Source organism: Pan paniscus, chromosome 9 (assembly GCF_029289425.2).
Source record: "Pan paniscus chromosome 9, NHGRI_mPanPan1-v2.0_pri, whole genome shotgun sequence".
Lineage (NCBI taxonomy): Eukaryota > Metazoa > Chordata > Mammalia > Primates > Hominidae > Pan > Pan paniscus.
Window position 1 is genome coordinate 130,863,648 of NC_073258.2, and position 27,237 is coordinate 130,890,884.

The following is a 27,237-nucleotide window of genomic DNA, read 5'->3' on the forward strand; positions in this document are numbered from 1 at the left end:
AAGAAAGACAACGAAGTCATAAGTAAAAGATAATGAGTTTATAATATTATCATATTTCTCAAAAGCAAATTAGAAGCTAAAAAACAATGGAACCCTCAAAATTCTTTCTTTTTTTTTGTTTTTGAGACAGAGTTTTACCCTGTCACCCAGGCTGGAGTTCAGTGGTGCAATCTCAGCTCACTGCAACCTCTGCCTCCTGAATTCAAGCGATTCTCCTGCCTTGGCCTCCCAAGTAGCTGGGATTACATGCACGTGCCACCGCGCCTGGCTAATTTTTGTATTGTTAGTAGAGACAGGGTATCACCATGTTGGCCGGGCTGGTCTCGAACTCCCGACCTCAGATGATCCACCTGCCTCGGCCTCCCAAAGTGCTGGGATTATAGGTGTGAGCCACCGCACCCAGCCTGAGCCCTCAAAATTCTAAGTGAAAATTATTTTAAACCTATAGTTCTATACCCAGCCAAAGTTCCATAAATGTGTGAGTGTAGAATTAAGGTATTTTCAGAAACATGCAAAGTATCAAAAAATATTCTCCTCAGAAAGTATATGTTCATCTCTTCTGGGTCTTTGTGGTTAGAAAAAAATTTTAAAAAAATATGTGTTCCACCACAATGAAGTGTAAACCAAGAAAGATGAAGACAATGATCCAGGAAATAGGGGTTTTAATGCAGAAGGAGATTAAGGAAAATCCCAGGGCGATGGTGAAGGAAGTTCCAGACAACTGCTATGAGAAAGGACAGGCGGCTCCAGGACTGTGGCCCTCAGGAAGAACATGAAATAAGTTATTTAACAGATGTTACATGTAGAAGATTGAGAAGAGTATTGCAGAGCTCTCAGATTGTATGTAAAGATTTGGGTACAAGTTAAAAAGAAACCCCAGTCAATGAAAATTCACAGCAGGAAAAACAAAGACATGTACAAAGAAAGGAAACATAATAGTGAACAATATTTTCACAGGCTAATAATGAAAACCTAGAGTATGGATATAATTTTTTTTAAACTTTGGGCCTGTAACTATTGGGAGGATGGGGAGAGAAAGGGTGAAAGGACACTAAAATCCACATTGTCATAATAGAAAGTCAGCCAATGTCTAGATAGATGAGTCAAGAGATTATGGCGTTGGCATATTATTTAGAAATATAGAGACAGACTCCAGAACAAGCATCTTGAACACATTTTAAGTGGCCGTCTGGGGTGTGTTTCTGTGTGTGATATTAGATCAAGTCACAAATACGGCCAATTAGGAAACTAAAATTGGAGTTACAAGTATCCTATCCCAGTAAGGCAGGAGTGAGGAGAATCTTTCATGCAGTGAGTTGATAATGGGTAAATGTGACAAACCAAGACATATCAGCTTAAATTTACACTGTCGAATTACGAGATCACCACCAGAAGAACGACATCAGGAAACTGTCAAAAGGGCCAACACCTGTGGGTGTGGGATGGGCTGTTGCTTTTGTTGTGAGCCGTATTGAGTGGGTGTGAGGTAGTTAAACTGAGAGTGCCACAGTGCCAGGCCATGGTGCATCCCCAGGATTCAGGGTGGGCAGATGGCATGTGCTATCGGCAGAAGCCTTCGCCGGTCCGTCACTGGGTGCAGCAGACACCCCACCTGCCCCTCCGTATTCTGGCCCCTCATCATGGATACCCTCGGCAGGGAGGAACCCGGGGAAGTTGCCATCCTGTCTTTTGGGCGTTTGGTTTGTTTGCTTTTCCCTCTCTTGGGGCTGCGCGTGGGTGTGGATTCCCACAGTGGGCCTCTCGCTGTGCCTTGAGGTCCTGGACTGGGGTTCCCAAGGTTAAACACAGAGCAGTGTTTTTTCCATGACAGCACCACCTTTTTACTTTTTGCTGGTTCACCGTTGGCAGGGCAAGGCCGCTGGGTAGGGTGTGCAGTTGAGTGCTGGCCACAGGCTCCTGGGCCAGGTGATGGGGGGACTGAATCTGGTAGGGGCTGTGTCCGAGGGAGCAGGGCCTGCCCCTAGAAGTCTGCACAGGGGCACCAGTTGCCAGTCATGGGCCTGGGCTGGGGCCACTCTCCGGGGCACCCACCTACGTCAAAGGTGATTCACTGAAGGGGAGACCTGGATGACCGGGTTCGACAGCCCTTCATTGCGTTTTAATTTAAATGAACAATTCGTAAGCAATGATCGCCTGGTGCTGTCCAGACCCTGAGATGCGTGGTTGGGAAGGCCGACCTCATGCTCCTCCCAGAGCATGCCCAGGGTTCATGTCCCGGGGTCTGCGCTCTGGGCAGTGGTCCCCATGCCTCTGGGGGAAGCCCCCTTCTTCTCACCCAAGCCCCTGCTTTCTTCTCCAAGCCGGACCTCACAAAATGTGAACATCTTCCCCAGCGGGGTGCAGGGGAAGAGGGGGTGAGAGGGTCTGAGTGGTGGCGCCTCTCTCCCTGCAGAAAGTGAATGGCTTGGAGGAAGGCGTGGAGTTTCTGCCGGTCAACAACGTCAAGAAGGTGGAAAAGCATGGCCCGGGGCGCTGGGTGGTGCTGGCAGCCGTGCTGATCGGCCTCCTCTTGGTCTTGCTGGGGATCGGCTTCCTGGTGTGGCATTTGCAGTGTGAGTAAAGCTGGGGCTGGCTCCGGGTAGGACGACAAGGGGTGGCTGTCCCTCCTCCCTCAGCGGACAGACCCAGGGCCACCTACTGAGTACACGAGGATCTCTTGGCCTCTCTGGAACCCCGATGGGGAGTGATGGGAAGCAGTCAGGGCTGACCCATGGCCCCCTCCTGGCATTCATTCCCCATTGTGGACGGCGAGGGACAGGCGGGGGTGGTACCGCCTCCCCTGACTGAGCGCCTTCTGGTCTCACACAGACCGGGACATGCGTGTCCAGAAGGTCTTCAATGGCTACATGAGGATCACAAATGAGAATTTTGTGGATGCCTACGAGAACTCCAACTCCACTGAGTTTGTAAGCCTGGCCAGCAAGGTGAAGGACGCGGTGAGTGCAGCCTGCCCAGAGTCCTGCTGGGCTGTGTGCGCTGGTGTCCCACCTGCTGGGCAGGAGGGACATGCCTCGCCTGTGCTCCCAGGGCCCCGGGATGGAGGTGATCTGCAAAGGGGACACGGGCCCTGGAGGGGAGGGAGCAGCCCGGGCTTGGGGCAGGGTCATCGCCGCATGGGGCTCGCCTTGAGTCTCTGCCCTTCCTCAGCTGAAGCTGCTGTACAGCGGAGTCCCGTTCCTGGGCCCCTACCACAAGGAGTCGGCCGTGACAGCCTTTAGGTGAGTGTGGAGAGAAGGCTCAGTGGGATGCACCCCAGACTGGCTGGGAGTAGGATCGGGGTACAGTGTGTGGGGCAGGAAGCGGGAGATGGTGCTGGAGGTCCTGGCCTGGAGAGCCAAGGAGGGTCCTCGCTGTGTCCTCCTGTGTGTTACTTGGCAGCCTGACTCTTCTGCCCCCATGGCAAAGGTGCCTGTAGCTGTTGCTGTGATGAGCTGCCCAAAGGCCTGTGACGTGCTTGGCATGATGCCAGGAACAGCTGTGATTCTTTGTTGTTTTTCCAAATTTGGGTATGGGGGAGTTGGGGTACTCAGGCAGCCTTCAATGAGCCCCCACATTTTCTGTGCTTGAGCAGTTTTTCACGCATACTTTTGTAAAAAAATAGACTTTATTCTCAAAGTGCTTTTTATTTTACTAGTTCGTTTGAACCCTGGGGAATGCTGTGTGGCAGGTGGCATTCCCAGTTCCTTTCTCAGGTCAGAAAACAGGCTCAGGAAGGTGACACTCGGTGTGTCCCCACTTGTGGCCAAACTCCAATGGGTTTCCCCTCCTCATTCCTACCCCTGAGCAGCCCCCAGAATCGGTCTGGTTGGGGATGAGACTGTGAGAGCAGAGGGCAAAGGGCAAGGCCTCTTGCTTTGGGGTGGAAAGAGGGATGACACAAAAGAGGAGCTGGGGAAGGGCCTCTGCAGATGGCGGGCCCAGGTGTGCCCCCGCGGGTGACCTGAGCGGCCCACGTGTCCTGGAGTCGCTGTAGGCGCACGTGGGGGAAATGGGGCCCAGAGCTCCGCCTCAGGCTCCCGCTCTCTCCCCAGCGAGGGCAGCGTCATCGCCTACTACTGGTCTGAGTTCAGCATCCCGCAGCACCTGGTGGAGGAGGCCGAGCGCGTCATGGCCGAGGAGCGCGTAGTCATGCTGCCCCCGCGGGCGCGCTCCCTGAAGTCCTTTGTGGTCACCTCAGTGGTGGCTTTCCGTGAGTCTGAGGGCCAGGGGTGGGCGTGGGACTGGCCAGCCTTCCATGGAGTGGGGCTGGGCCCTGGACCCTTGCAGGGGACCGGCACTCCCAGGGCCCAGTGCCCCAGAGAGAAGACTACGTGCTGGCCGGGCACCTCCCTTTAGATAATAAGGAAGCAGGAATAAGGAAATGGATTGTATCAGGAAATGCTTTATTCTCCTTCTTATTCTTCAGCCACTGACTCCAAAACAGTACAGAGGACCCAGGACAGTAAGTATCGTGCCCGCCTCCTCTTCTGGGTGGGGAAGAGGCGGGATGTGGCCAGATGCCCTTGAGCCAGTGGGGTCCCCAGAAGCATATCCCTCTGAATGAAGTATATTATGACGATCTTTCCAGGCCCTTCCTCTTCCAGGCCCTTCTGAGAAGCCCCCTTCCTGATTTCCCAAGGCCCAGGGCAGCCTGGGGCATCTCGAAGGGGCGAGGCCTGAGGTGCACACCCACGGGGTCTCAGGGTCCTCCCCCAGCTCTGCCCAGCCCTGCCCCCACACGTGCCCTCCTTCTTGTCTCCTGCGCAGACAGCTGCAGCTTTGGCCTGCACGCCCGCGGTGTGGAGCTGATGCGCTTCACCACGCCCGGCTTCCCTGACAGCCCCTACCCCGCTCATGCCCGCTGCCAGTGGGCCCTGCGGGGGGATGCCGACTCAGTGCTGAGCCTCACCTTCCGCAGCTTTGACCTTGCGTCCTGCGACGAGCGCGGCAGCGACCTGGTGATGGTGTACAACACCCTGAGCCCCATGGAGCCCCACGCCCTGGTGCAGTGAGTACCCCGGGGGGCGGGTGGGGCTGTGGGAGCTTGGCGGCTGCCCTATAGGGGGCCAGCTTCTTCAACGATTGGGATACAGTTTATGACTCTTGGCCGCAGGCCACTGCTAAACATCCAGGCAGCAGGAGGCACGTGTAGTGTGATCCTCAGCTGCAGCTCCAGGGGAGTCTGGGAGGTGATTTTTCTCAGCCTTGGCAAAGCAGAGGAAGGCTCTATAGTCCCCAGATACCAAATCCAGCCTGTGCGGCCTGTGCCCTGAACCGCCGGAGAGAAGGCACTGCCCACGGTTGTAAAATGTAGGCTTTATTATTCAGGGATATGAAGGCCAACAGATCAGGAGATGACTGCCCTTGAAAAGACAATTTTGTTGGCGGGCATGGTAGCTCATGCCTGTAATCTCAGTGCTTTGGGAGGCTGAGGCGGGAGGATCTCTTGAGGCCAGGAGTTTGAGACTAGCCTGGGCAACAAGACTCTGCCTCTATAAAAAATAAAAAGCTTAGCTGGGTGTGGTGGCGCATGCCTACTCAGGAGGCTGATGCAGGAGGATCTCCAGCCCAGGAGGTCGAGGCTGCAGTGAGCGGTGATTGCACCACTGCACTCCAGCCTGGGCAACAGAGAAAGACCCTGCCTCAGGCCACACGAGGAAACACCAGGTTGGTCAAGGGGTAACAGGAATGAGGGGAAAATGTAAGCAAGAGCCTTTATTATGGGCCGGGCATGGTGGCTCACGCCTGTAAGCCCAGCACTTTGGGAGGCCAAGGCGGCTGGATCACTTGCAGTCAGGAGTTTGAGACCACTCAAGCCAACCTGGTGAAACCCCGTCTCTACTAAAAATACAAAAATCAGCTGGGTGTGGTGGCGGGCGCCTGTAATCCCAGCTACTCGGGAGGCCAAGGCGGGAGAATCACTTGAACCTGGGAGGCAGAGGTTGCAGTGAGCCAAGATCGTACCACTACACTCCAGCCTGGGCAACAGAGCGAGACTCTGTCTCAAAAAAAAAAAAAAAAAAAAAAGAGCCTTTATATGGTTTACACAGAAAAGGCAAGACAAATCAGGGTGAGAGGTTTAGAACTGGCTTGTTTGAATAATTTCAGTAGGCTCTGGGGCATAGGAGCTGTCCCTAGTTCTCTGATACTTGGGCCTGGGGTGGTTAGGGCAAAGAATAGTGGCCCTGAGTGTGAGATCCTTTTGGAGGAGGTGGGGCTGGGCCCCCATAGGTGGGTTTGCATAGGGAAGGTTTGCTTGCAGGTGAGTCCTTTCCTATCTCTAAGCATTGGCCAGCCTTCCACAGTCAGCAGGGCCTCAGATGTCAAAGCACCTGCATTACAGAAAACGGAAAGGCGTGGTTAATGCACCTGTGGGATACCCCACGTCAGGGTGGGGCATACCTCGCAGAGGTGCTGTGCGTGGTGGGTGAGCCGCCTCTCCCGCACTCGCTGGGCCAGAGCCTTCCGTGGCTGTCTATGGAAATGAGCTCGGCGGACGTTTCCTGATTAATAATGGGCTAAAATTCAGGCCAAGAACAATCTAGAACCATCTGCTGCCACAGCTTCGTAACCAGGACTTCTTTTCCATCTCTCTAATTTATTAATTGTACAACAAAGAAGTACATGTTCCCAGTGGGAGAAGGAAATTGGCAAGCAAAAGGAAGACTAAAGTCACTCGTCATCTTACTGCCTAGAAATAACCACGGTTAATTCTTTTTCTTTGAGATGGAATCTCGCTCTGTCGCCCAGGCTGGAGTGCAGTGGCAAGATCTCGGCTCACCGCAACCTCCGCCTCCTGGGTTCAAGCGATTCTCCTGCTTCATCCTCTCGAGCAGCTGGGATTACAGGCATGCGCCACAACACTCAGCTAATTTTTTTTGTATTTTTAGTAGAGATGGGGTTTCACCATGTTGGTCAGGCTGGTCTCGAACTCCTGACCTCAGGCAATCTGCCCGCCTTGGCCTCCCAAAGTACTGGGATTACAGGCGTGAGCCACAGCACCCGGCCAAATTTTTGATGTCTATTTTCCCAGCCTTTTTTGCTGTGTGTGTGTTAAGAAATAGGATTATCCCGTGCATTCAGTCTCATTACCTGCTTTAACAAATGAAGTATATTATGATGATCTTTCCAAATCAGTCACCCTCTCTCTCAGGGTTTTTATAAGGTTGCATTGTTTAGAAGGAGGGGACACAATCAGGATGACATGGTTGTGAGCAGTGTGGACTCTGGAGCTTGAATGCCTGAGTTTAAATTCTAAGCCTGCCACTTATTAACCATGAGATGTTGGGCAAGTTACTGAACATCTCTGTGTCTCAGTTTCCTCACATCTGAGATAGGGGTAATAGTATCTACTTCATAGAGCTGTTAGGAAGATTATGAGTTAATAGATTTAAAAGCACCGAGAACCATGCCAGGCATGTTTTTTTTTTTGAGTCTCCTTGTCACCCAGGCTGGAGTGCAGTGGCGCAATCATAGCTCACTGTAACCTTGAACTCCTGAGGCTCAAGCAGTTCTCTGGCCTTGCCCCGGAGTAGCTGGGACTGCAGGCAAGCGCCACCATGCCCAGCTAGTTTTTTTGATTATGGAGATGAGGCGTTACCCAGGCTGGTCTGAAACTCCTGGCCTCAAGCAATTCTCCTGCCTCGGCCTCCCAACAGGCTGGGATTATAGGCCCGACCTTGGCATGTTCTTAATAAATGTTGATTGTTACTACTGCTGTTGTTCTGATTGAGCCCACAGTTTATTTAATAAATCCTCTGTTGTGGGCATGTATTGTGTCTAGGGCGTTGCTCTTTTTTTTTTTTTCTGACAGTCTCGCTGTGTCGCCCAGGCTGGAGTGCAGTGGTGCGATCTTGGCTCACTGCAACCTCCGCCGCCCGGGTTCCAGTGATTCTCCTGCCTCAGCCTCTGGAGTAGCTGGGATTACAGGCGTGCACCATGAGGCCCAGCTGATTTTTGTATTTTTAGTAGAGATGGGATTTCACCATGTTGGCCAGGCTGGTCTCGAACTCCTGACCTCAGGTGATTCACCCGCCTTGGCCTCCCAAAGTGCTGGGTTTACAGGCGTGAGCCACTGCGCCCGGCTGGGTGTTGCTCTTTTAAACCAAGGTGAAGTGTTTATCACTAACGCCTTCCATCAGTGATTGTGTCGGGGAGGGACTTACTTGAATGAAGGTCTTTTTGACTCCATTCTTGGCCTCTGTGGATGGGACCAGAGTTAGGGGTGGGGTCCTCAGGCACCTCTGCCTGAGAGCCTGGTTTGGGTGTGTGAGAAGCTTGGGTTCTGTCTGCTCTTCCTAATGCCCGCCCTCTGCCCCCACAGGTTGTGTGGCACCTACCCTCCCTCCTACAACCTGACCTTCCACTCCTCCCAGAACGTCCTGCTCGTCACACTGATAACCAACACTAGGCGGCGGCATCCCGGCTTTGAGGCCACCTTCTTCCAGCTGCCTAGGATGCGCAGTAAGGAGGGGCAGGGCAGGGCGGGACTGCCCTCGGGCCACAGACAAGGGGAAGGCCTTAGTGGGGGTGACCTGAGCTTAGGAGGCCACAGGCTAGACCCTGTGGTTGGCGAGCTGGCCTAGGTCAGCAGCAGAGGCTGAAGCTTGAGCCAAAGGCATCTGGCCGACCGCCTGGGTCAGGAGCCCTCCTGAAGCTTCGGCACCCGGCACCTGGCCTTCCTGGCTGTGCACCTGCTGTGCAGCATCCACGCATCCAGGAGGCAGCTCCAGGCCTCAGGCTGCAGAGCCCTCGCCCGCCTGCTCGGCCGGGCAGGTTCCTGATCCTCTTGCTTTCTCCCACCTTCCCTCTCAGGCTGTGGAGGCCGCTTACGTAAAGCCCAGGGGACATTCAACAGCCCCTACTACCCAGGCCACTACCCACCCAACATTGACTGCACATGGAACATTGAGGTAGGAGCTATGGGGCGTGTGAACGTGTGTGTGTGTGAGCATGTATGTGCACGTGCGTATGTCTCCCTGTGCGGATGTGTGTGCATGTGTTTGCATATGTGTGCATGTGTGTGTGTGTGTGTGTGCGTATGTGTGTGTGTGAGAGAGAGGTGGATGGCAAATGAGGAAGACAGAAGAAAAGGAAGAGGAGATCCTTTATCAACCCCAAAGAGGCAGCCAGATGTCGTGACTCATACCTGTCATCTCAGCACTTTGGGAGACCAAGGCAGGAGGATCACTTGAGGCCAGGAATTCAAGACCAGCCTGTGTAATATAGTGAGACCTCATCTCTACAAAACAGTACAAAAATTAGCCAGGCAGGTGGTGCACGCCTGTAGTCCCAGCTACTCAGGAGGCCGAGGTGGGAGGATCACTTAAACCCAGGAGTTTAAGGCTACAGTAAACTATGACAGTGCCATCGCACTCCAGCCTGGGCAACAGTGAGACCCTGTCTCAAAAAACAACAAAAACAAATAAACCCCAAAGAGACCATGTGTCTTAGGGCCCAGGGTGGGGTCAGGTCTTCCTGCAGTGTCAGGCAGACCCAGACTCTTATCTTAGCTCCTTGTCAGGTGATGGAACGACCTGGGCAGTTGCTGAAGCTCCCTGGGCCTCAGCTTGCCCCTAGGTGAAGTGAGGGTGATAGTGCCTGGGTCTCAGAGGCGCCGTCAGGAAGAAATCAAAGAAGGTGTGTGAGACAAGAGAGTCGCCTGTCCGTGCCGCTCACGCCATCCCAGCCAGAGCTGCCTCCCTTTCCTTTCTTTAAAAATGCCAGGAGGGCCGGGCGCAGTGGTTCACGCCTGTAATCTCAGAACTTTGGGAGGCCAAGGCGGGTGGATCACGAGGTCAGGAGTTCGAGACCAGCCTGGGCAACATTGTGAAACCCTGTCTCTACTAAAAATACAAAAATTAGCCGGGTGTAATGGCGGGCGCCTGTAATCCCAGCTGCTCGGGAGACTGAGGCAGGAAAGTAGCTTGAACCCGGGAGCCGGAGGTTGTGGTGAGCCGAGATCTTGCCACTGTACTCCAGTCTGGGCGACAGAGTGAGACTTTGTCTCAAAAAAAAAAAAAAAAAAGAAAAGAGGCTGGGTGTGGTGGCTCGTGCCTGTAATCTCAGCACTTTGGGAGGCCGAGGCGGGCAGATCATCTGAGGTCAGGAGTTTGAGACCAGCCTGACCAACATGGTGAAACCCCATCTCTACTAAAAATACAAAAAAAATTATCTGGGTGTTGTGGCTTGTGACTGTAATCCCAGCTGCTCAGGAGGATGAGGCAGAAGAATGGCGTGAACCCGGGAGGCGGAGGTTGCGGTGAGCTGAGATCTTGCCACTGCACTCCAGCCTGGGTGACAGAGCAAGACTCCATCTCAAAAAACAAACAAGCAAACAAACAAACAAACAAAAACGCTGGGAGAACTTTCCAACCTGTCTTGGTGATGGAAGGCATACCATCTCTCCCTGGTCCATGCCGCTGCCTCCCTTTGACGTCCTCAGGTTCAGGGAGGAGGGAGGGGAACTGCACATTCCCAACAGCCTCTCTTCCCTCAGGTGCCCAACAACCAGCATGTGAAGGTGCGCTTCAAATTCTTCTACCTGCTGGAGCCCGGCGTGCCTGCGGGCACCTGCCCCAAGGACTACGTGGAGATCAACGGGGAGAAGTGAGTCCCCGGGGGTATGGGGGCTGCCGGGCCCATGCTGCAGGGGGAGGGGTCCCACCAGACCCCCAGCCCCCCGGCTCCCAGCTGTCCCTCCTCACCTTGTGCCCCGCCCCCCCTCCAGGTACTGTGGAGAGAGGTCCCAGTTCGTCGTCACCAGCAACAGCAACAAGATCACAGTTCGCTTCCACTCAGATCAGTCCTACACCGACACCGGCTTCTTAGCTGAATACGTCTCCTACGACTCCAGTGACCGTGAGTGAACATTGTTGGGAGGAGGGCTGGCGGGGGCCTGCACCGCATGTTCTGTCTACCCTGCATCTCGTTAGCATCGTGCTTTGCTGATTCTAAAATGCTGGAGAATGTAAGAGCATCTCACCCCTCCCGTAGCTTTGGGAGGAAAACACGCTACCTTTGATGCATTAATTAAAGCAGGCTGGCTGTGAGCGCTGGTACACACCGTGTCCTTCTGGGTTGCAGTCCCAGCATGAGGTACCTGCGGCTGGAGACGCCCCTCATCTGAGCTCCCCCAGCCATCTGTCCCTCAGGCCCACCTTCACCGTGACTTTGATCATCTGTGCTTGCCTCTGTGGCCTGTTAGCACCGTTAGGATTCACAGTGTAATTCTGAGACACATGAGGAAGTGCCATTGGCTGTATGAGCAGCGGTTCTTCCACATAGGCAATGTGTTTTTATTTCCACCCTGCGCCATCGAATAACCTTGGGAAGACATTTAACTATGCTTAGGAATCCAACTTTAAGGTAAAATTCAAGGGCCTGGCTCACCACCAAAAGTACACTTGGATGAACCAACGCCTTTGATCTAAACACTTACCTGTGACCGAAGTGTCCCTGTGCCGAGGCGGTGACAATGGTCTCCTTACAACTTTGTCATCTGCAAAGTGGTCAGATGCCTCCGGATTTCAGAAACATTGAAATATGGAAAATGTTTAGGGTGAAGGAAGTGCGCGATGCCGCACTACATTTGGATAGGACACATCACATGCATCGGGGACCAGCTGAGCGTCACAGGCGGGGCCTGGCCCTCAGGGGCACCAGGCAGCCCAGCACACAGGGCAGGGGAGGGCAGGGCAGGGCCTGCGACCAGCTGGCCTCTCTGCAGGGCACCTGGGGCTTCCTGGGCTTCGATCCTCAGTGGTGGGGAGGGACCCTGCCAGCCCAGGTTGGGGTCTGTGGCCAGCCCTCTTCCCACACTAGCTGTGGGTGCAGGAACCCCTTTGTCACAACTTGGTGGGCCTGGGTAACCCCTGCCCTGGGCCACAGCACCTGCCCTGCTCCTGTGTGTTTGTGGCTGGGAGGTTGGCCCGAGGGAGGGAGCCGGGAGCCAGCGGAGGGAGGTGGGTGGGTGCTGGGGGCCTCAGGCCTGCCTGTGCCCGCAGCATGCCCAGGGCAGTTCACGTGCCGCACGGGGCGGTGTATCCGGAAGGAGCTGCGCTGTGATGGCTGGGCCGACTGCACCGACCACAGCGATGAGCTCAACTGCAGTGAGTCAGGCTGGGAGCCCCGGTCTCCCCACCCTCCTTCCCCACCCTGCCCGCGTCCCATGGCCCTGCTGGCTGACTGCCGAGGCAGAAAGGCCGGAGGTGGTGGGAGTTTTTGCTCTCGGCCCTGTGTAGAGACCTCTGGCCCCCCTCCCCACCCTGCCATATGGAGATCTTGGCCTATGGGGCAGGTGGTGGGGTGTCTCGGAAGTGCTGAGGTCAGCTTGGTAGCTGGTGGAGCAGGGCCCCTTGGGCCTCTCTGTAGATCAGAAAGCGGTCCCCAGGTAGGTCTGATCGCCTGGGCATCCTGGGGAAGCAGTGAGTGATGAGGGCCTCACGGCCGACCTCCCCTTACCCCACTCCAGGTTGTGACGCCAGCCACCAGTTCACATGCAAGAACAAGTTCTGCAAGCCCCTCTTCTGGGTCTGTGACAGTGTGAACGACTGCGGAGACAACAGCGACGAGCAGGGGTGCAGTGAGTGCTGGGGAGGGGCTGCCTGGGCGGGCAGGTGGGCGGGGCGACTGACGGTGGCTCCTGGTGGCTGAGTCCTGGCGCCTCTGCAGGTTGTCCGGCCCAGACCTTCAGGTGTTCCAATGGGAAGTGCCTCTCGAAGAGCCAGCAGTGCAATGGGAAGGACGACTGTGGGGACGGGTCCGACGAGGCCTCTTGCCCCAAGGGTGAGGCCCGCCCCACCCATCTTCCTGCTGGGGGCCTCGCCCCTGGAGGAGGCTGCCCTGAGCACACGCACATGCAGGACGCCCCGAGTTTAATGAACACAAACCACCTGTGTGTTAAGTGTGATGAGAAAGGGCTCTGGTTGGGGGAGAATTTTCCAGAAGGTGGAGAACCTGTAGCAGGGCAGGGAGGCCAGTGGGCGTGGGTGGGGCAGGCCTGGGTGAGGGGGTAATGTGCAGGGGCCATGAGGCGCCACTGGTGGTTTCTGGCTTCTGGTCGGATGCTGCAGGGGAATTGAGCCCCTCCCTCGTCCTCCTCCTTGAACAGTGAACGTCGTCACTTGTACCAAACACACCTACCGCTGCCTCAACGGGCTCTGCTTGAGCAAGGGCAACCCTGAGTGTGACGGGAAGGAGGACTGTAGCGACGGCTCAGATGAGAAGGACTGCGGTGAGCAGGGCATCCGAGTATGGTTGTGCAGGTTGTTCACTGTGTGAAGTGCCCACCAGAGGGTGCACCTGGAGGCGCAATCCCGCCAGCACCTCACTTAGCAGCTCTGTGCTTGGGTGAGAGGGTGCGTCTCCTGGAGGAAAGGATAGCCTTGCCAGTTGGCATGAAGGCACCACCCCACGGGCTGGCTCTGGTCTTGGAGAAAGGCCTGTACAGCCAGCATCTCAGCGCCTCTGTAGCATGGCGAGGTCGTGGCTGCAGTGCGTTGCTGGCCCCTGCTATGTAGACACAACTGTGGAGCAGTAGCCTGGAGAAGAGCGGCCCAGCTCACCCAAGCCCAAGGCAGGGTGTCACCCCTGCCTGCCCATACTTTAATCTGCAGTCTCCGTGTTTCAGAAGCGTTGGCTGGCCACAGGTTAGATTTGAGCACAGCTACAGCGTTCTGTGACCTCACATCAGCGGTTCATTCGTCCCTCTCAGAGCTGTGGCCTTCAGCATTCAAAGATGCTTCTCCCTGCTCCATGCCGCCCCCTCCCCTGTGATGTCCCAAATGATGTCAAGTCAGGCAGATGACACCCAAATCAAAGTGAAGCTGACCAGTCAGCCTCCGGAGGCCCTCGCTGCATTTGTGAGGGAGGGGGAGGTGGGAAGATGAGGGTTTGAATTTGGGAGCGGGGAGAAGGAAGGGCATGGTGGAAGGGAGTCTGTGAAGCTCAAAGATAGTTTTGGGGGTCCCTCACGCCCTGGCCACGCCAGCAGTGCTGTGCATGCCAAAAGCTGGCTTCCCTTCACAGGGTCTCCTGGCACCCACTGCATATCCCCTTGGGGTTCGATGTCCCCACCTTGACTTGCTGTCCTCTGGTTCTATGCCCCCTCTGCAGACTGTGGGCTGCGGTCATTCACGAGACAGGCTCGTGTTGTTGGGGGCACGGATGCGGATGAGGGCGAGTGGCCCTGGCAGGTGAGCCTGCATGCTCTGGGCCAGGGCCACATCTGCGGTGCTTCCCTCATCTCTCCCAACTGGCTGGTCTCCGCCGCACACTGCTACATTGATGACAGAGGATTCAGGTGGGTCTCTGGGTGGGCAGCAGGGAGCCTCCTTGCTGGCCCTTTGCATCTGGGAGTCATGCCAGGATAGGTTGGCACCGAGGCAGGGCACTGGAGGGGTGGCCACATGTGTTAGTCCATTCTTGAGTTGCTCTAAAGAAATACCTGAGACTGGGTCATTTATAAAGAAAAGAGTTTATTTGGCCCATGGTTCTGCAGGCTGTATAGGAAGCGTGGCGCCAGCCTCTGCTCCTGGTGAGGGCCTCAGGGAGCTTCTATCCATGGCAGAAGGTGAAGGGGGAGAAGGCACATCACATGGCGAGAACAGGAGCAAGAGAGAGCAGGAGGAGGTCCCAGACTCTTAAGCAGCCAGCCTCGTGTGAACTCAGAACTCACCCATCACCATGGGAAGGGCACCAAAACATTCACGAGGGATCCGTGACCAAAACGCCTCCCACCACGCCCCACCTCCAACACTGGGGATCCCATTTCAACATGAGATTTGGAGGGGACAAGCATCCAAACCAAATGAGCAGATATCCCAGGACGGGGCTTAATACCAGTAATAATAAAAACTCACTGTATTCGGTGCCCACTTGCAGCCAAGTGCTGTCTCTGTGCCTCTCCTAAAACCCCCTAGCAAGTTAGGCAGGTTGATTGTATCCTCACTACAGAAAGTAAGGTTCAGAGAAGTAGGGACGTTTGCTTGGGGTGGCACAGCGGTTAAGTGGCAGAGCCAGACTTGAGCACAGGTGTGGTCTCCGGTGAGTCTGCACTGCACAACTCCTCGGACTGGCCAACGTGAGCTTTGGATTCATGCTCCAGCTCTGGCTTGCCGGTGGCCCTGGGCAGGTTATTCAAACTTCCTAGGCCTTGGGTTCTTCTCCGATGATAGTGACAGTATCAGCTCCCACCCTTAGAGTTGTGAGAATTAAATACAATGCTGTGCTTGAGACACTTTGCGCTGTGCCTGGCACATAGGAGGTGCTCAGCATGTCATGGCCTCAGACACACAGGCAGATGAGAGGCCTGGAAGGGTCACATGGGCATCCCAGGAACAGGGGCACAATGCCGGGCTGCGCTATTTGTGTCTTAGCTCCCGGCCTCTCTGGGCGTCTGGCTGTTGGCTGAAGGAAGGAGTGTTAGGGCTGGCTTGCTCTGAAGAGGCAGGCGCAGGGGCGTGGGCCTTCCAGGAGAATCCAACCTCGGGAGAAGGGGATGCGCTTTCTGCTGGCTGCATGCTTCTCCATGGTAGGCAGCTCCAGGAGCAGGTGACCCAAGCCCTCAGCTGCCCTTTGCAGGGAGGAGAGATGGGCCCACAGCAGGAGGGAGGCCTGTGGCACAGAGGGAGTGTGCTCAGACCCATGCACAGGGCTTGGGTGATGGAGATGGACAGCAAGAGCCTGTGGGGAGTGGACCCAGTTCCATGGTCCCCAGCTTTGCTGGGTGCTTGACACGTGGCTTTGTCCAGCCTGAGGCTGTCCCTTGTCTCACTGTGTCACCCAGGCTGAAGTTCAGTGGTGCAAATCATAGCTTGCTACAGTCTTGAACTCCTGGGCTTGAGCAATCCTCCTGCTTCAGCCTCCCGAGTAGCTGGGACTACAGGCACACGCCACCATGCCCAGCTAGTTTAAAATTTTTGTAGAGACAGAGCCTTGCTAAGTTGCTAAGCTTGGCCTCCAACTCCTAGGCTGAAGTGATCCTCCCATCTTGGCCTCCCAAAGTGCTGGCATTACAGATGTGAGCCACCATGCCTGGCCCGACCACTTCTCTTTGAGGTTGGCTTTTGTGCCTCTTTGACATGCCCCATTCTTTCCTTTTTTGAGCCATGTCCTTGCTTTCTGGCACTACCAGGTACAATAGGCTCATCTTGTGTTTCCCCAGCCCAGCCCTAGGACCAGCCATTTCTCCAAGGAGTCCTTTACTGGGAATGGTATTTAGAGACCAAGGTCCGGTTGCTTAGTGTGTTCATTGTCACCATGGTGTCATGTCCAGGCCCAGTGAGCAGGTGGAGCTAGGAAATGGCCGGGTGCATACTAAGAACTCGCCTGCCATCCTGCACTGCTTCCTCTTTTCCTTTGCTTCATTGCTTTCTTTCTCATTTCCTTCTCCTTCATCGTGTGTTGATCATCAGTCATGCTTCTGCCAACGAGTAGTGCAATTAATATTCAACACCCCTGGTTACTATTGACACTAGAGAGACCAACATGAATAGGACTTGGTCCCTGCAGATTGTGGGTCACAGACTTGTAAGGGTAGGGACAAGACATGACACACACGTGCAGTAAGTGCTGTGGCAGGGCTGTGTCCAGGCTCCCTTGGGCCCAGCATGTGGAGTTTAGAATTCTAAACCCATATGCCTGAGGGACTGGGGAGGGCAACTGTTGGGAACACTCAACATGGGTGTCTGAACTGAGGGTTGAAAGTGAGGGTCTTTGTCAGCTGGACCAGGTGGCTCAGACCTTCCAGACAAAGGGAGTGTCGTGTGCAGAGGCAGGGAGGTGTGAGGTGTGCAGGGGCCTGGTGTCAAGGGACCCTGAGCACATGGCTAAGTCATCATGCATTCATCGGGCACTGCCGGGAGGTGGCATCACGTTGCGGTTAAATGCACAGGCTGCCTAGGTTGCATTTGTGGTCTACAGCGTATTAGCTATATGATCTTTGGCAAGTTGCCCTCTCTGTGCTTGAGTCCTCATCTTAAAAAGCGTGACCTTACCTCGCAGGACTGTTTCAGGGATAAAACAACTTACTGTGTCAGCATCGAGAATTGTGCTTGGGACATGAGAAGTTCTACCTGAGCACTAGCGATTCCCAACTGCACTCCAGCCCCTGGGGTCACCATGGGGGATATCAGTGGCTGCATCTTCACAGTCAGTCTCTCAGCTGCTGGTAGACGTGCATGCCTTAAACGTTAGAGGCTGAGTCTGCTGATAGAATCAAATACTGTCAGACTTACCGATTGGCTGGGTTTGCAGACAGGGCTTCATGAAAGCGGGGTCTTGAGCTGAGGTCACCAGGTGAACAGGGCGGGCTTGGAGGAGGGAGGTGGAAACCTGCAGGCACAGGGCAAAGAGCTGGATGGGGGTGTCCATGCTGAGTGTTGGGGTCATGGGGAATTGAGCTAGAGGGACAAGGATGGCTCTCCCCCGTCCCATGAGACCCTTTCAGCTACATGCTCGCCTCCTGGGTGTTCCTGAAACATCTCTACTCTCTTCTATCTGCACTGCCACCACCTTGCTCGTCCTAGCTCACTGTAGCCTGGGCAGCTGCAGCACCCTCCCCATCTACTTCCTTCCCTCTCAGGACTCTGGTCTGCACCACTCGAGCCCAGAGTGGTCTTCCCAAAATCTGATCACCCCAATCTCTTGCTTCAACGCCTGCCACGGCTTGCAGTATAAAGCAGGAACTCCTTCATGACCGACATGGCCACGTTATCTGGCCCCTGCCCGTCCGTCCAGTCTCAGTCTCCAGTGCAGTCCTCATGCCTTCCCCATGCTCAGTGTGAGGGTTTCCTGAACATGCCTTTGCTCTGTTTTTTTTTTTTTTGAGACCGAGTTTCACTTTTGTTGCCCAAGCTGGAGTGCAATGGCGTGATCTCAGCTTACTGCAACCTCCGCCTCCCGGGTTCAAGCAATTCTCCTGCCTCACCCTCCCGAGTAACTGGAATTACAGGCATGTGCCACCGCGCCCGGCTAATTTTTTGTACTTTTAGTAGAAACGGGGTTTCACCATGTTAGCCAGGCTGGTCTTGAACTCCTGACCGCAGGTGATCTGCCTGCCTTGGCCTCCCAAAGTGCTGGGATTATAGGTGTGAGCCACCACGCCCGGCCACCTTTGTTCTCTTTAAACATGCGGCATTCTCCACCCCTTCAGGCCGTAGGTGGCCAGGCCTATGTGATGTTGAGGCTTGGTTCATAACTCACTTCGTTTCCAGACTCCCAGCCCATCCTCTTCCACAGCTTTCTACCCAGTCCTCTGTGGGACCCTTCTTGTCACGCTGTAATTGGTGGTTTTCATATCTCTCCACATGTACACTGTGAACCTGAAGGCTGGGTCATAGATCGCATCACAGATGCCCAGGGATTGTTGAGTGAATGAGTTGATGGGGGTTGAGTACGTGGCTGGATGTGAGCAGGCTGGGAAACTGTTAGAAAGGTCAGGTCGATTAACGGTGAACGCAGAAGGCCTGGGTGGGTCACAAGACCTCAGCTGGCAACTCTTGGGAATTCTTTTAGGCTGTGGAATGGGACGAAAAGGATCTCACAAAAACAGCTTTTGGGAAGTCATTTTCTGGTGGCAACAGATTACAGTGAAGCGAGATTGGGCATAGCCTAGGTTGGAAAACTGAGCTTTGGCCTAGGCGTGCGATTCCGTGGGGAGGTGGCTGTAAGAAAGGCCAGAAGGGGGCCTGGCGCGGTGGCTCATGCCTATAATCCCAGCACTTTGGGAAGCCGAAGCAGGCGGATCACCTGAGGTCAGGAGTTCGAGACCAGCCTGACCAACATGGTGAAACCCCATTTCTACTAAAAATACAAAAATTAGCTGAGCATGGTGGCATGCACCTGCACTCCCAGCTACTTGGGGGCGGCCGAGGTGGGAGGATCGCTTGAGTCTGGGAGGCGGAGGTTGTGGTGAGCCAAGATCATGCCACTACACTCCAGCCTAGGCAACAGAGTAAGACTCCATCTCAAGAAAAAAGAAAGGCCAGAAGGTGATGGACGCCGGGGCAGTGAGAGTGGACCAGGGCTCGGGCGGGCACGCGAGTGATGTGGAGGCAGAGGCTGGGTTTAGTGCTCCGGGGTCGGGGAGGTGCCCTGGCTGGGCGGTTCAGTAACCTTTTGACCTTCCTGAGAGGTGAGGGAAAATGAAGCGGGTCTTCATGCCTTTCTCTTGTCACGCTCATTTTCTATTTTAAATATGTATTTTTCCAATGTTTTATTTTGAAATTTTTCAAACCTACAAAAATGTTGTAAATACAATGAACATAAAAAAGGACTAGTACAGTGAACACTTTTTTTTTTGAGACAGAGTCTCGCTCTGTCCCCAGGCTGGAGTGCAGCAGCGTGATCTCAGCTCACTACAACCTCTGCCTCCCGGCTTCAAGCAATTCTCCTGCCTCAGCCTCCGGAGTAGCTGGGACTACAGGTGTGCGCCACCATGCCCGGCTAAATTTTTGTATTTTTAGTGGAGACGGGGTTTCACCATGCTGGCCTGGCTGGTCTCGAACTCGTGACCTCGTGATCCCCCCACGCCTTGGCCTCCCAAAGTGCTGGGATTACAGGTGTGAGCCACCGCACCTGGCTGTACAGTGAACACTCTTATACCTTTGATCTACATTCAGTGATTGAGTTAATCATGTTTGCTTTCCCTCTGTTTGCACCCGCATGTATTTTTCAGAACCATTTCCCAGCTGGGGGCAGCCATTGTGAGGCTTCCCACCAGGTGCCTCGGCCTGTGTCTCCAAGAACACGGATGCTGTCCCACACTGAGAAATGGCGGCATTGCTTTTTGCTGCGAGCTGACGTACGCATCATAAATGTCCTCCAATCATGCCCATCATGTTCTTCTTTAGACGTTTTTTTTTTTTTTGAGACGCACTCTTTCGCCTAGTCTGGAGTGCAGTGGCACAATCTAAGCTCACTGCAACCTCCACCTCCCAGGTTCAGGTGATTCTCTTGCCTCAGTCTCCTGAGTAGCTGGAATTACAGGCGCCTGGCTAATTTTTGTGTTTTTAGTAGAGACGGGGTTTCACCACGTTGGCCAGGCTGGTCTCAAACTCCCAACCTTGTGATCCTCTCGCCTGGGGCTCCCAAAGTGCTGGGATTACAGGCGTGAGCCACATGCCCAGCCTTCTTCGGAGCTTTTTAAAAAAAGTCCTAGGATGCAGTCAAGGGTCACGCCTTGTATTTAGTCATTAGGTCTCTTTAACCTCATTTTAATCAAGAACAGTTTCTCCACGCCTTTTATTTTTTGGTTTTTTATGGCATTGACATTTTTGAAAAGTTTGGGCCAGTTATCTTACAGGATGCCTCTCAATTTGGGTTTTCCCGACTGTGTTTTCATGGCTGAGTTAGGAAGCAGTGCGCGGGCGGTGCTGTACCCTACTCGGGGAGAGCAGGATCCCCCGTGAAGGGGGCTGGTCGGGAGAGGAAGCTGAGCACCTGGCTCGGGACGCCCAACAGGTTTCGCCATCATAAAGGGGCTTCCCCCTTGGTCGTGAATACACCGCAGGTGATTCTTTGAATCAGCGTGAGTGTCTCGTTCTCCAGTCGTATTTTACCCGGCGTCTCAGCGTCTGTTGGTGATTCTCACATGTGTTGATTATTATTGTGGCAGGCGCGAATGTGGTTCCTTATTGTACCGTTTCTTCAGCATTTAGGGGCTGCTCACTCTTTCTTTCTTTCTCTTTCTCTTTTCTTTTCTTTTTTTTTTTTCTTTTTTGAGGTGGGGTCTCACTGTGTTGCCCAGGCTGGAGTTCAGTGGTGCGATCTTGGCTCACTGCAACCTCTGCCTCCTGGGTTCAAGCAATTCTCCTGCCTCAGCCTCCTGAGTAGCTGGGATTACAGGCACCGGCCACCACACCTGGCTAATTTTTGTGTTTTTGGTAGAGGCGGGGTTTCACCATGCTGGCCAGGCTGGTCTTGAACTCCTAACCTCAGGCGATCCACCCACCTCGGCCTCCCAAAGTGCTTTGATTACAGGAGTGAGCCACCATGCCCGGCCAGGGGCTGCTTTTTCTCTGTAAAGAATAGCTTTCCTTTTCCCTTTATAAATTCTTTTGAAATTACTTTTTAGACTCAGGGTGGACTGATGGATTACCCCACCCTTTTTTATTATTCCGCCTGTATAGTAGTGTCACCCTGTCACCACTTATTTTGGGGTTCTTATTGTCCTAACTTTAGCCAGCTTTGTGAGGCTGCATTGCTGTTTGAGTGCTCGATTGCTTCCTGCAGAAACAAAATGTTCCAGGTTGCTTTATGCTTTCCATCAAGCCCCAGATCTGAAATCAGCCGTTTTTCCAAGGAGCCCTGGTTCCTTTCAATAGAGAAGGATATTTAGACACTAAGTTCTGGGTGCTGCTGGAGACAGTATTGGTTTTAGGCCAGTTTTTAAGAATTGTGAGCCGGCGGGCACGGTGGCTTATGCCTGTAATTCCAGCACTTTGGGAGGCCAAGGTGGGCTGGTCGTTTGAGGTCAGGAGTTTGAGACCAGCTTGGCTAACATGGCGAAACCCCATTTCCACTAAAAATACAAAAATTAGCCAGGCGTGGCTGCACATGCCTGTAGTCCCAGCTACTCGGGAGGCTGAGGCAGGAGAATTGCTTGAACCTGGTAGGTGCAGGTTACAGTGAACTGAGATCACACCTCTGTACTCCAGCCTGGGTGACAGAGTGAGACTTCGTCTCAAAAAATAATAGTAAAATAAAATAAAAACCATGAGCCTTTCCTGATATCTCTGATCTCATTCCACATCTGTGCCTCCGTTTCCCCCCAGTGGGGTGGGCTCCGGCTCTGCAGTGCACGTGGAAAAGCTTCTGAATTGCTAAACCTATTCCATAGCCAGCAACAAACTCAGATACAACACAACATATTTTTCAATTCATTTTGGTCTTAGGTTATATAGCACTACATTAAAAATTTATTTGGGCTGGGCGTGGTGGCTCACGCCTGTAATCCCAGCGCTTTGGGAGGCCGAGGCGGGCGGATCACGAGGTCAGGAGTTCGAGACCAGCCTGACCACCATGATGAAATCCCGTCTCTATTAAAAATACAAAAATTAGCTGGGTGTGGTGGTGTGCACTTGTAATCCCAGCTACTCAAGAGGCTGAGGCAGGATAATCGCTTGAACTCGGGAGGTGGAGATTGCAGTGAGCCGAGATCATGCCACCACCGCACTCCAGTCTGGGTGACAGAGCGAGACTCAGTCTCAATAAATAAATAAATAAATAAAATAAATTATTTGGATTGATCTGTTATTCCTCCTGTGAAAGATCAGGTTCATAAGATAACTAATTTTTGGTCATCAGATTAAAAATGTATTCAAGGAAGCGGGGGTAAAGAGTTCAAGAGGGATTTCATACTGCAGCTGGAGGCACTTAGTCGTTTCTAGCTTAGGGTCAAGACCAAGTAAGAGCCGGCCCCATCGTCTTCTCTTAGCAGCAGCTGTGCCTCCTCCATGCGGCAACTTCTGGGAACGCGCGGGGCTGCGGGGCCGTGTGCACAGACCCGAGTGACCGCGCAGTCTCATAGCGGCTCTCCCTACCAGGTACTCAGACCCCACGCAGTGGACGGCCTTCCTGGGCTTGCACGACCAGAGCCAGCGCAGCGCCCCTGGGGTGCAGGAGCGCAGGCTCAAGCGCATCATCTCCCACCCCTTCTTCAATGACTTCACCTTCGACTATGACATCGCGCTGCTGGAGCTGGAGAAACCGGCAGAGTACAGCTCCATGGTGCGGCCCATCTGCCTGCCGGACGCCTCCCATGTCTTCCCTGCCGGCAAGGCCATCTGGGTCACGGGCTGGGGACACACCCAGTATGGAGGTAAGCTTCGGGCTGACCTAGGGCTCCGCAGAGGGCCTGGGGCCTTTCTCCAAGGCCGTGTTTCCTCTGCGTGTCCAGTCTCCCTCTGCCTGGCAGAATGAGGCTGTCCAGGGCGGAATGGAGGCCTTTAGTAAAAGGGGCATGGGATTTGCAGCCTGGGCTCAGGATTGAAGGTTGGCTTTGCCCCGAACTAGCTGAGTGACCTTGAGCGAGTTGCTTAAACTCTGATCCTGTTTGTGCATGCGCGTAATGAAGATAGCAACACCTTAAGCCCAGTGGTGCTTAAGGCACGTGAGGGGGTGGGTATGAAGGGAAGCAGGCCGTTAGCTGGCAAATGCTAGATTGAAAAAATCCACTGTACAGCATATGCTGAACATTTGTCGTCTTTGGAGAGGAAAGAAAACGAACAGGACTTACAGCTCCAATGCCCTCACAGAACCCCGCGGGCATTTGCGGCGCCTTCCCTCCGCCTCTCTGCTTCTCGTTCCCTCACCCCTGCTTGCCACGGCGTCTGTTCCCTCTCAACTCGCCTGGCAGATCTCAGCATGCCCCTGCTTCCTCTAGGTGGCTGCTATTGCCAGAGCCCACTGAGTAGACGCGGATTACCCGTTTGTCAGCCCCGGGCATCTGGGCTGTTCCAGAGTTTTCTAGTCCAATGACCCGTGGGGAGCGTCTCGAATGACGCTGCCCTCGAAGCAGCCCGGCTCCCAGCCCCGTCCTGCCCTCTCCCCAGGCACTGGCGCGCTGATCCTGCAAAAGGGTGAGATCCGCGTCATCAACCAGACCACCTGCGAGAACCTCCTGCCGCAGCAGATCACGCCGCGCATGATGTGCGTGGGCTTCCTCAGCGGCGGCGTGGACTCCTGCCAGGTGCCCCCCGGGGCAGGAGGGCGGCAGGTGGGCCCCGGGAGAGGCGGGACTGGGGACTCACGGCAGGGCTTGTCTCCGCCCAGGGTGATTCCGGGGGACCCCTGTCCAGCGTGGAGGCGGATGGGCGGATCTTCCAGGCCGGTGTGGTGAGCTGGGGAGACGGCTGCGCTCAGAGGAACAAGCCAGGCGTGTACACAAGGCTCCCTCTGTTTCGGGACTGGATCAAAGAGAACACTGGGGTATAGGGGCCGGGGCCACCCAAATGTGTACACCTGCGGGGCCACCCATCGTCCACCCCAGTGTGCACGCCTGCAGACTGGAGACTGGACCGCTGACTGCACCAGCGCCCCCAGAACATACACTGTGAACTCAATCTCCAGGGCTCCAAATGTGCCTAGAAAACCTCTCGCTTCCTCAGCCTCCAAAGTGGAGCTGGGAGGTAGAAGGGGAGGACACTGGTGGTTCTACTGACCCAACTGGGGGCAAAGGTTTGAAGACACAGCCTCCCCCGCCAGCCCCAAGCTGGGCCGAGGCCCGTTTGTGCGTATCTGCCTCCCCTGTCTCTAAGGAGCAGCGGGAACGGAGCTTCGGGGCCTCCTCAGTGAAGGTGGTGGGGCTGCCGGATCTGGGCTGTGGGGCCCTTGGGCCACGCTCTTCAGGAAGCCCAGGCTCAGAGGACCCTGGAAAACAGACGGGTCTGAGACTGAAATTGTTTTACCAGCTCCCAGGGTGGACTTCAGTGTGTGTATTTGTGTAAATGAGTAAAACATTTTATTTCTTTTTAGGTAAGTTTCTTTTCCTACTGGAGTTGCGCCCTCCTTCCTCCTTTTTCCTACTCGATTTGCAAGAAATTGGATGTACATTCCCCTCAGCACAGACCCTGGAGTCAGGCTGGGTGGGGCCCACAGTGCCGTTGCTTTCTCTAGGCCAGCAAGGGGCTGGTTTTGCTCTGACCTGTAGCTTCCAAGACCAGGGGCCTGGTGCCCTGGTAGGAGGGAAATGCGGGTTGGCAAGGTGGGGAGACGAATGTGGGGGGGTGCGCTGGTGCCCAGGCCAGGGTCCAACCTAGGAGAGGGAGGAGCTTTGTCAGAGGAAGATGGGCGGAAGCGTGGCTTCGTGTTTGGTGGGGAGGTGGTCATGTGAGCGCAGACACTCACAGGGACAGATGTGAGTCTGGGCATGAAGACCTGGCTGTCTGTCTAGTGAAGGCTGACAGATGGGTCCCAAGGCCTTGGAGGAGGGGTGCTGCCTGGCTGAAGGGCACCCACACCTCCCGTGCCATCCCCCTTGATTTTTTCTTTTTTCTTTTTTTTTTTTTTGAGTCAGGGTCTTGCTCTGTCACCCAGGCTGGAATGCAGTGACATGATCACAGTTCATTGCAGCCTCAGTCTCCTGGGCTCAAGCTATCCTCCTGCCTCAGCCTCCTGAGCAGCTGGGACTAGAGGTGCCCACCACCACACCTGGCTAAGTTGTTGGTTTTTTTTTTTTTTTGTACAGACAGGGTCTCACTATGTTTCCCAGGCTGGTCTCGAACTCCTGGGCTCAAGTCATCTTCCCGTGTTGGGCTCGTGCTGAGCCACCACCCCCAGCCTCCCTAGATTTTTACTTATTAATTTAAAATATTCCCTCTCTTCTTGCTTGGTGGCCTGAAGGGACAATGTCAACAATCTGGGGAAGGGTTAGGGAGCTTTTGGGGGAACATTTGAGGGCTTCTTGTATGCTGATGCGCCACATGGGCTTGGGGCAGGGAAGAGGACCTGGGGAGAGAAATGACATGGCCAGTGTCAGGAGGGCAGAAGGTAGCCTTGGCTCACCGCTATGTCCCCAGCTCAGGCTTGTCCTAGAACATGCTGATATGTGTTTGTTCAATGAATGGTTTTTTGCCTGCCGTGAGTTATGGAAACAAAAAGGAGGAAATATAGTCTGATTGGAGCAACACTGCAAGGCTTCTCGGGGGAGGTGGGGTTTGCAGAGCCTCTTTCATTTTAGCCTGAGTGTTTTACCTTTTTGAGGGAGGGAGTGTTGCCTGGAACCTGTGTGAGAATCTGTCGCATTTTCCTCCCTGGGGAGGGAAAGAACATCTGTTCTTACCAAGGCGTGGGAAGTAGAATGAGGATGATGCTGAAGGACTCCTGTGCGTGTTGTAAATGTCATTCCTTTTCTGCCCTGACATGGTCATTCCCACCTGATCGCATCGGACAGAAGTGCCCAGTGCAGGCGCTGAGGGAATGGTCTACATTAAATGGAGAGGTTTCACGAGGCCTGTGTGTGGTCTGGTTCCTAAGTGTGCGTGAGCCTGGCAGCCGGGGCTTGGCCGGGGTGTAGACATGGTCATCCATGCAGTGGGATTCAGGGAGGCCAGCCCAGCCCGTGCCACTGCACCACCCTCAGCTCTGTTGTGGCTTGACAGTGTTCTGGACTGCTCACTCCCCCCGGTCAGATTCCCACCTGGGGAGCAGGTGAGAACACAGATGGCTAGCCTTCAGGGTCATCCCACCCTTTCCGGGACTCTCTGTGGGAGGTCTGAGTGGGACAAGGCGTGTCGTCTGTGGCAGTGTTTCTCTCGGGAGGTCCCTGGGCAGGAATATTGAGATCTCCTGGGACTCATAGGTGCAGAGTCTCATGCTTCATCCAGACCTCCTGAACAGAAACTGGGGGGCCCGCTGGGTGGGGCCAGTGGCCTGTGCTCTAAGAAGCGTTCCCGTGAGGTTGGAGAGCACCGTTTTAGCAGTGGGTCATGCCATTCCAAGTGCCACGGAGCAGCAGCATCACCAGGTGCTCCATCAGATGCCCAGAGCCGCAGTTTGCAGGACATCCTTGGTCCTTGGGGGATCCTGGAAGCCTGCCTGAATGTCGAGAAGCATTTGAGCCCTGGAAAATCAATCATGTGTCAGTGCCTTTAAAAAGATTATGGGGCCAAATCCTGTGTTACTTCTGGCTGGAGATCAGAAGATCAGGCTGAGACTCCCTAACTCGCCAGAGGCCAGACACATCACGCAGGCCCCGCGCTGATAGCTCTCACGAAGGCAGAAGTCTCTGGTCCAAGAGCCTGAGCTGACAGGGTGGGAATACCAGCAGGCTAGAGCCATTCCTCCTTGCTGAGGATGGCAGTCCAGACCTGCAGCAGCTGGGAGAGGCCAGAGGCCTGCGTAGGTCTGTGCTGACCAGCCTTTCCTTCACCCAGGTGAAGGCCACAGCAGAGGTCTGAAGGGTTAGAGGAGGAGGTGGCAGGGCCAGGCTGAGGGCCCCACGTGCACAGGTCCCCTGCACAGCAGGCTGGCCTCACAGGGGAAGAGTGCAGGGCTGCTGCTGCGCTCCCACAAGCTCAGTGCAGCCCCGCAGAGGCTTTCCCCTACTGACTAGCTGCTTTTGTTGCTGAGATCTCAAGATGATCCAACTCTCTGATCCCCCTAAACTACCTTGTATCGCCATTGTTTTAGCTAGGAATCATAACCATGTAAATTTAATGAAAATTTAACCCGACTCCTGCTTATTGCAGCCATGGCGAGTCCTACTCAGACCTAGAGTCTGCAGGAATCACAGTG

The 27,237-nt window shown here is 54.5% G+C and overlaps 1 protein-coding gene across 1 annotated transcript in view; it reads left to right on the forward strand.

The window, feature by feature from the left end:
* ST14 (ST14 transmembrane serine protease matriptase) overlaps positions 1-24,476 on the forward strand; it is a 50,809-nt gene extending 26,333 nt beyond the window's left edge. The window contains exons 2-19 of the mRNA XM_055095102.2: positions 2,414-2,573; positions 2,830-2,957; positions 3,169-3,239; positions 4,053-4,210; positions 4,427-4,462; positions 4,768-5,008; positions 8,324-8,463; positions 8,815-8,912; positions 10,499-10,608; positions 10,730-10,860; positions 12,006-12,110; positions 12,473-12,583; positions 12,673-12,786; positions 13,112-13,234; positions 14,116-14,302; positions 22,548-22,822; positions 23,556-23,692; positions 23,776-24,476. Of these exons, the coding sequence (XP_054951077.1) occupies positions 2,414-2,573; positions 2,830-2,957; positions 3,169-3,239; positions 4,053-4,210; positions 4,427-4,462; positions 4,768-5,008; positions 8,324-8,463; positions 8,815-8,912; positions 10,499-10,608; positions 10,730-10,860; positions 12,006-12,110; positions 12,473-12,583; positions 12,673-12,786; positions 13,112-13,234; positions 14,116-14,302; positions 22,548-22,822; positions 23,556-23,692; positions 23,776-23,937 (2,487 nt within the window). The 3' untranslated portion in view covers positions 23,938-24,476. The remainder of the gene's footprint in view (positions 1-2,413; positions 2,574-2,829; positions 2,958-3,168; positions 3,240-4,052; positions 4,211-4,426; positions 4,463-4,767; positions 5,009-8,323; positions 8,464-8,814; positions 8,913-10,498; positions 10,609-10,729; positions 10,861-12,005; positions 12,111-12,472; positions 12,584-12,672; positions 12,787-13,111; positions 13,235-14,115; positions 14,303-22,547; positions 22,823-23,555; positions 23,693-23,775) is intronic.
* Positions 24,477-27,237: the final 2,761 nt, after the last annotated feature.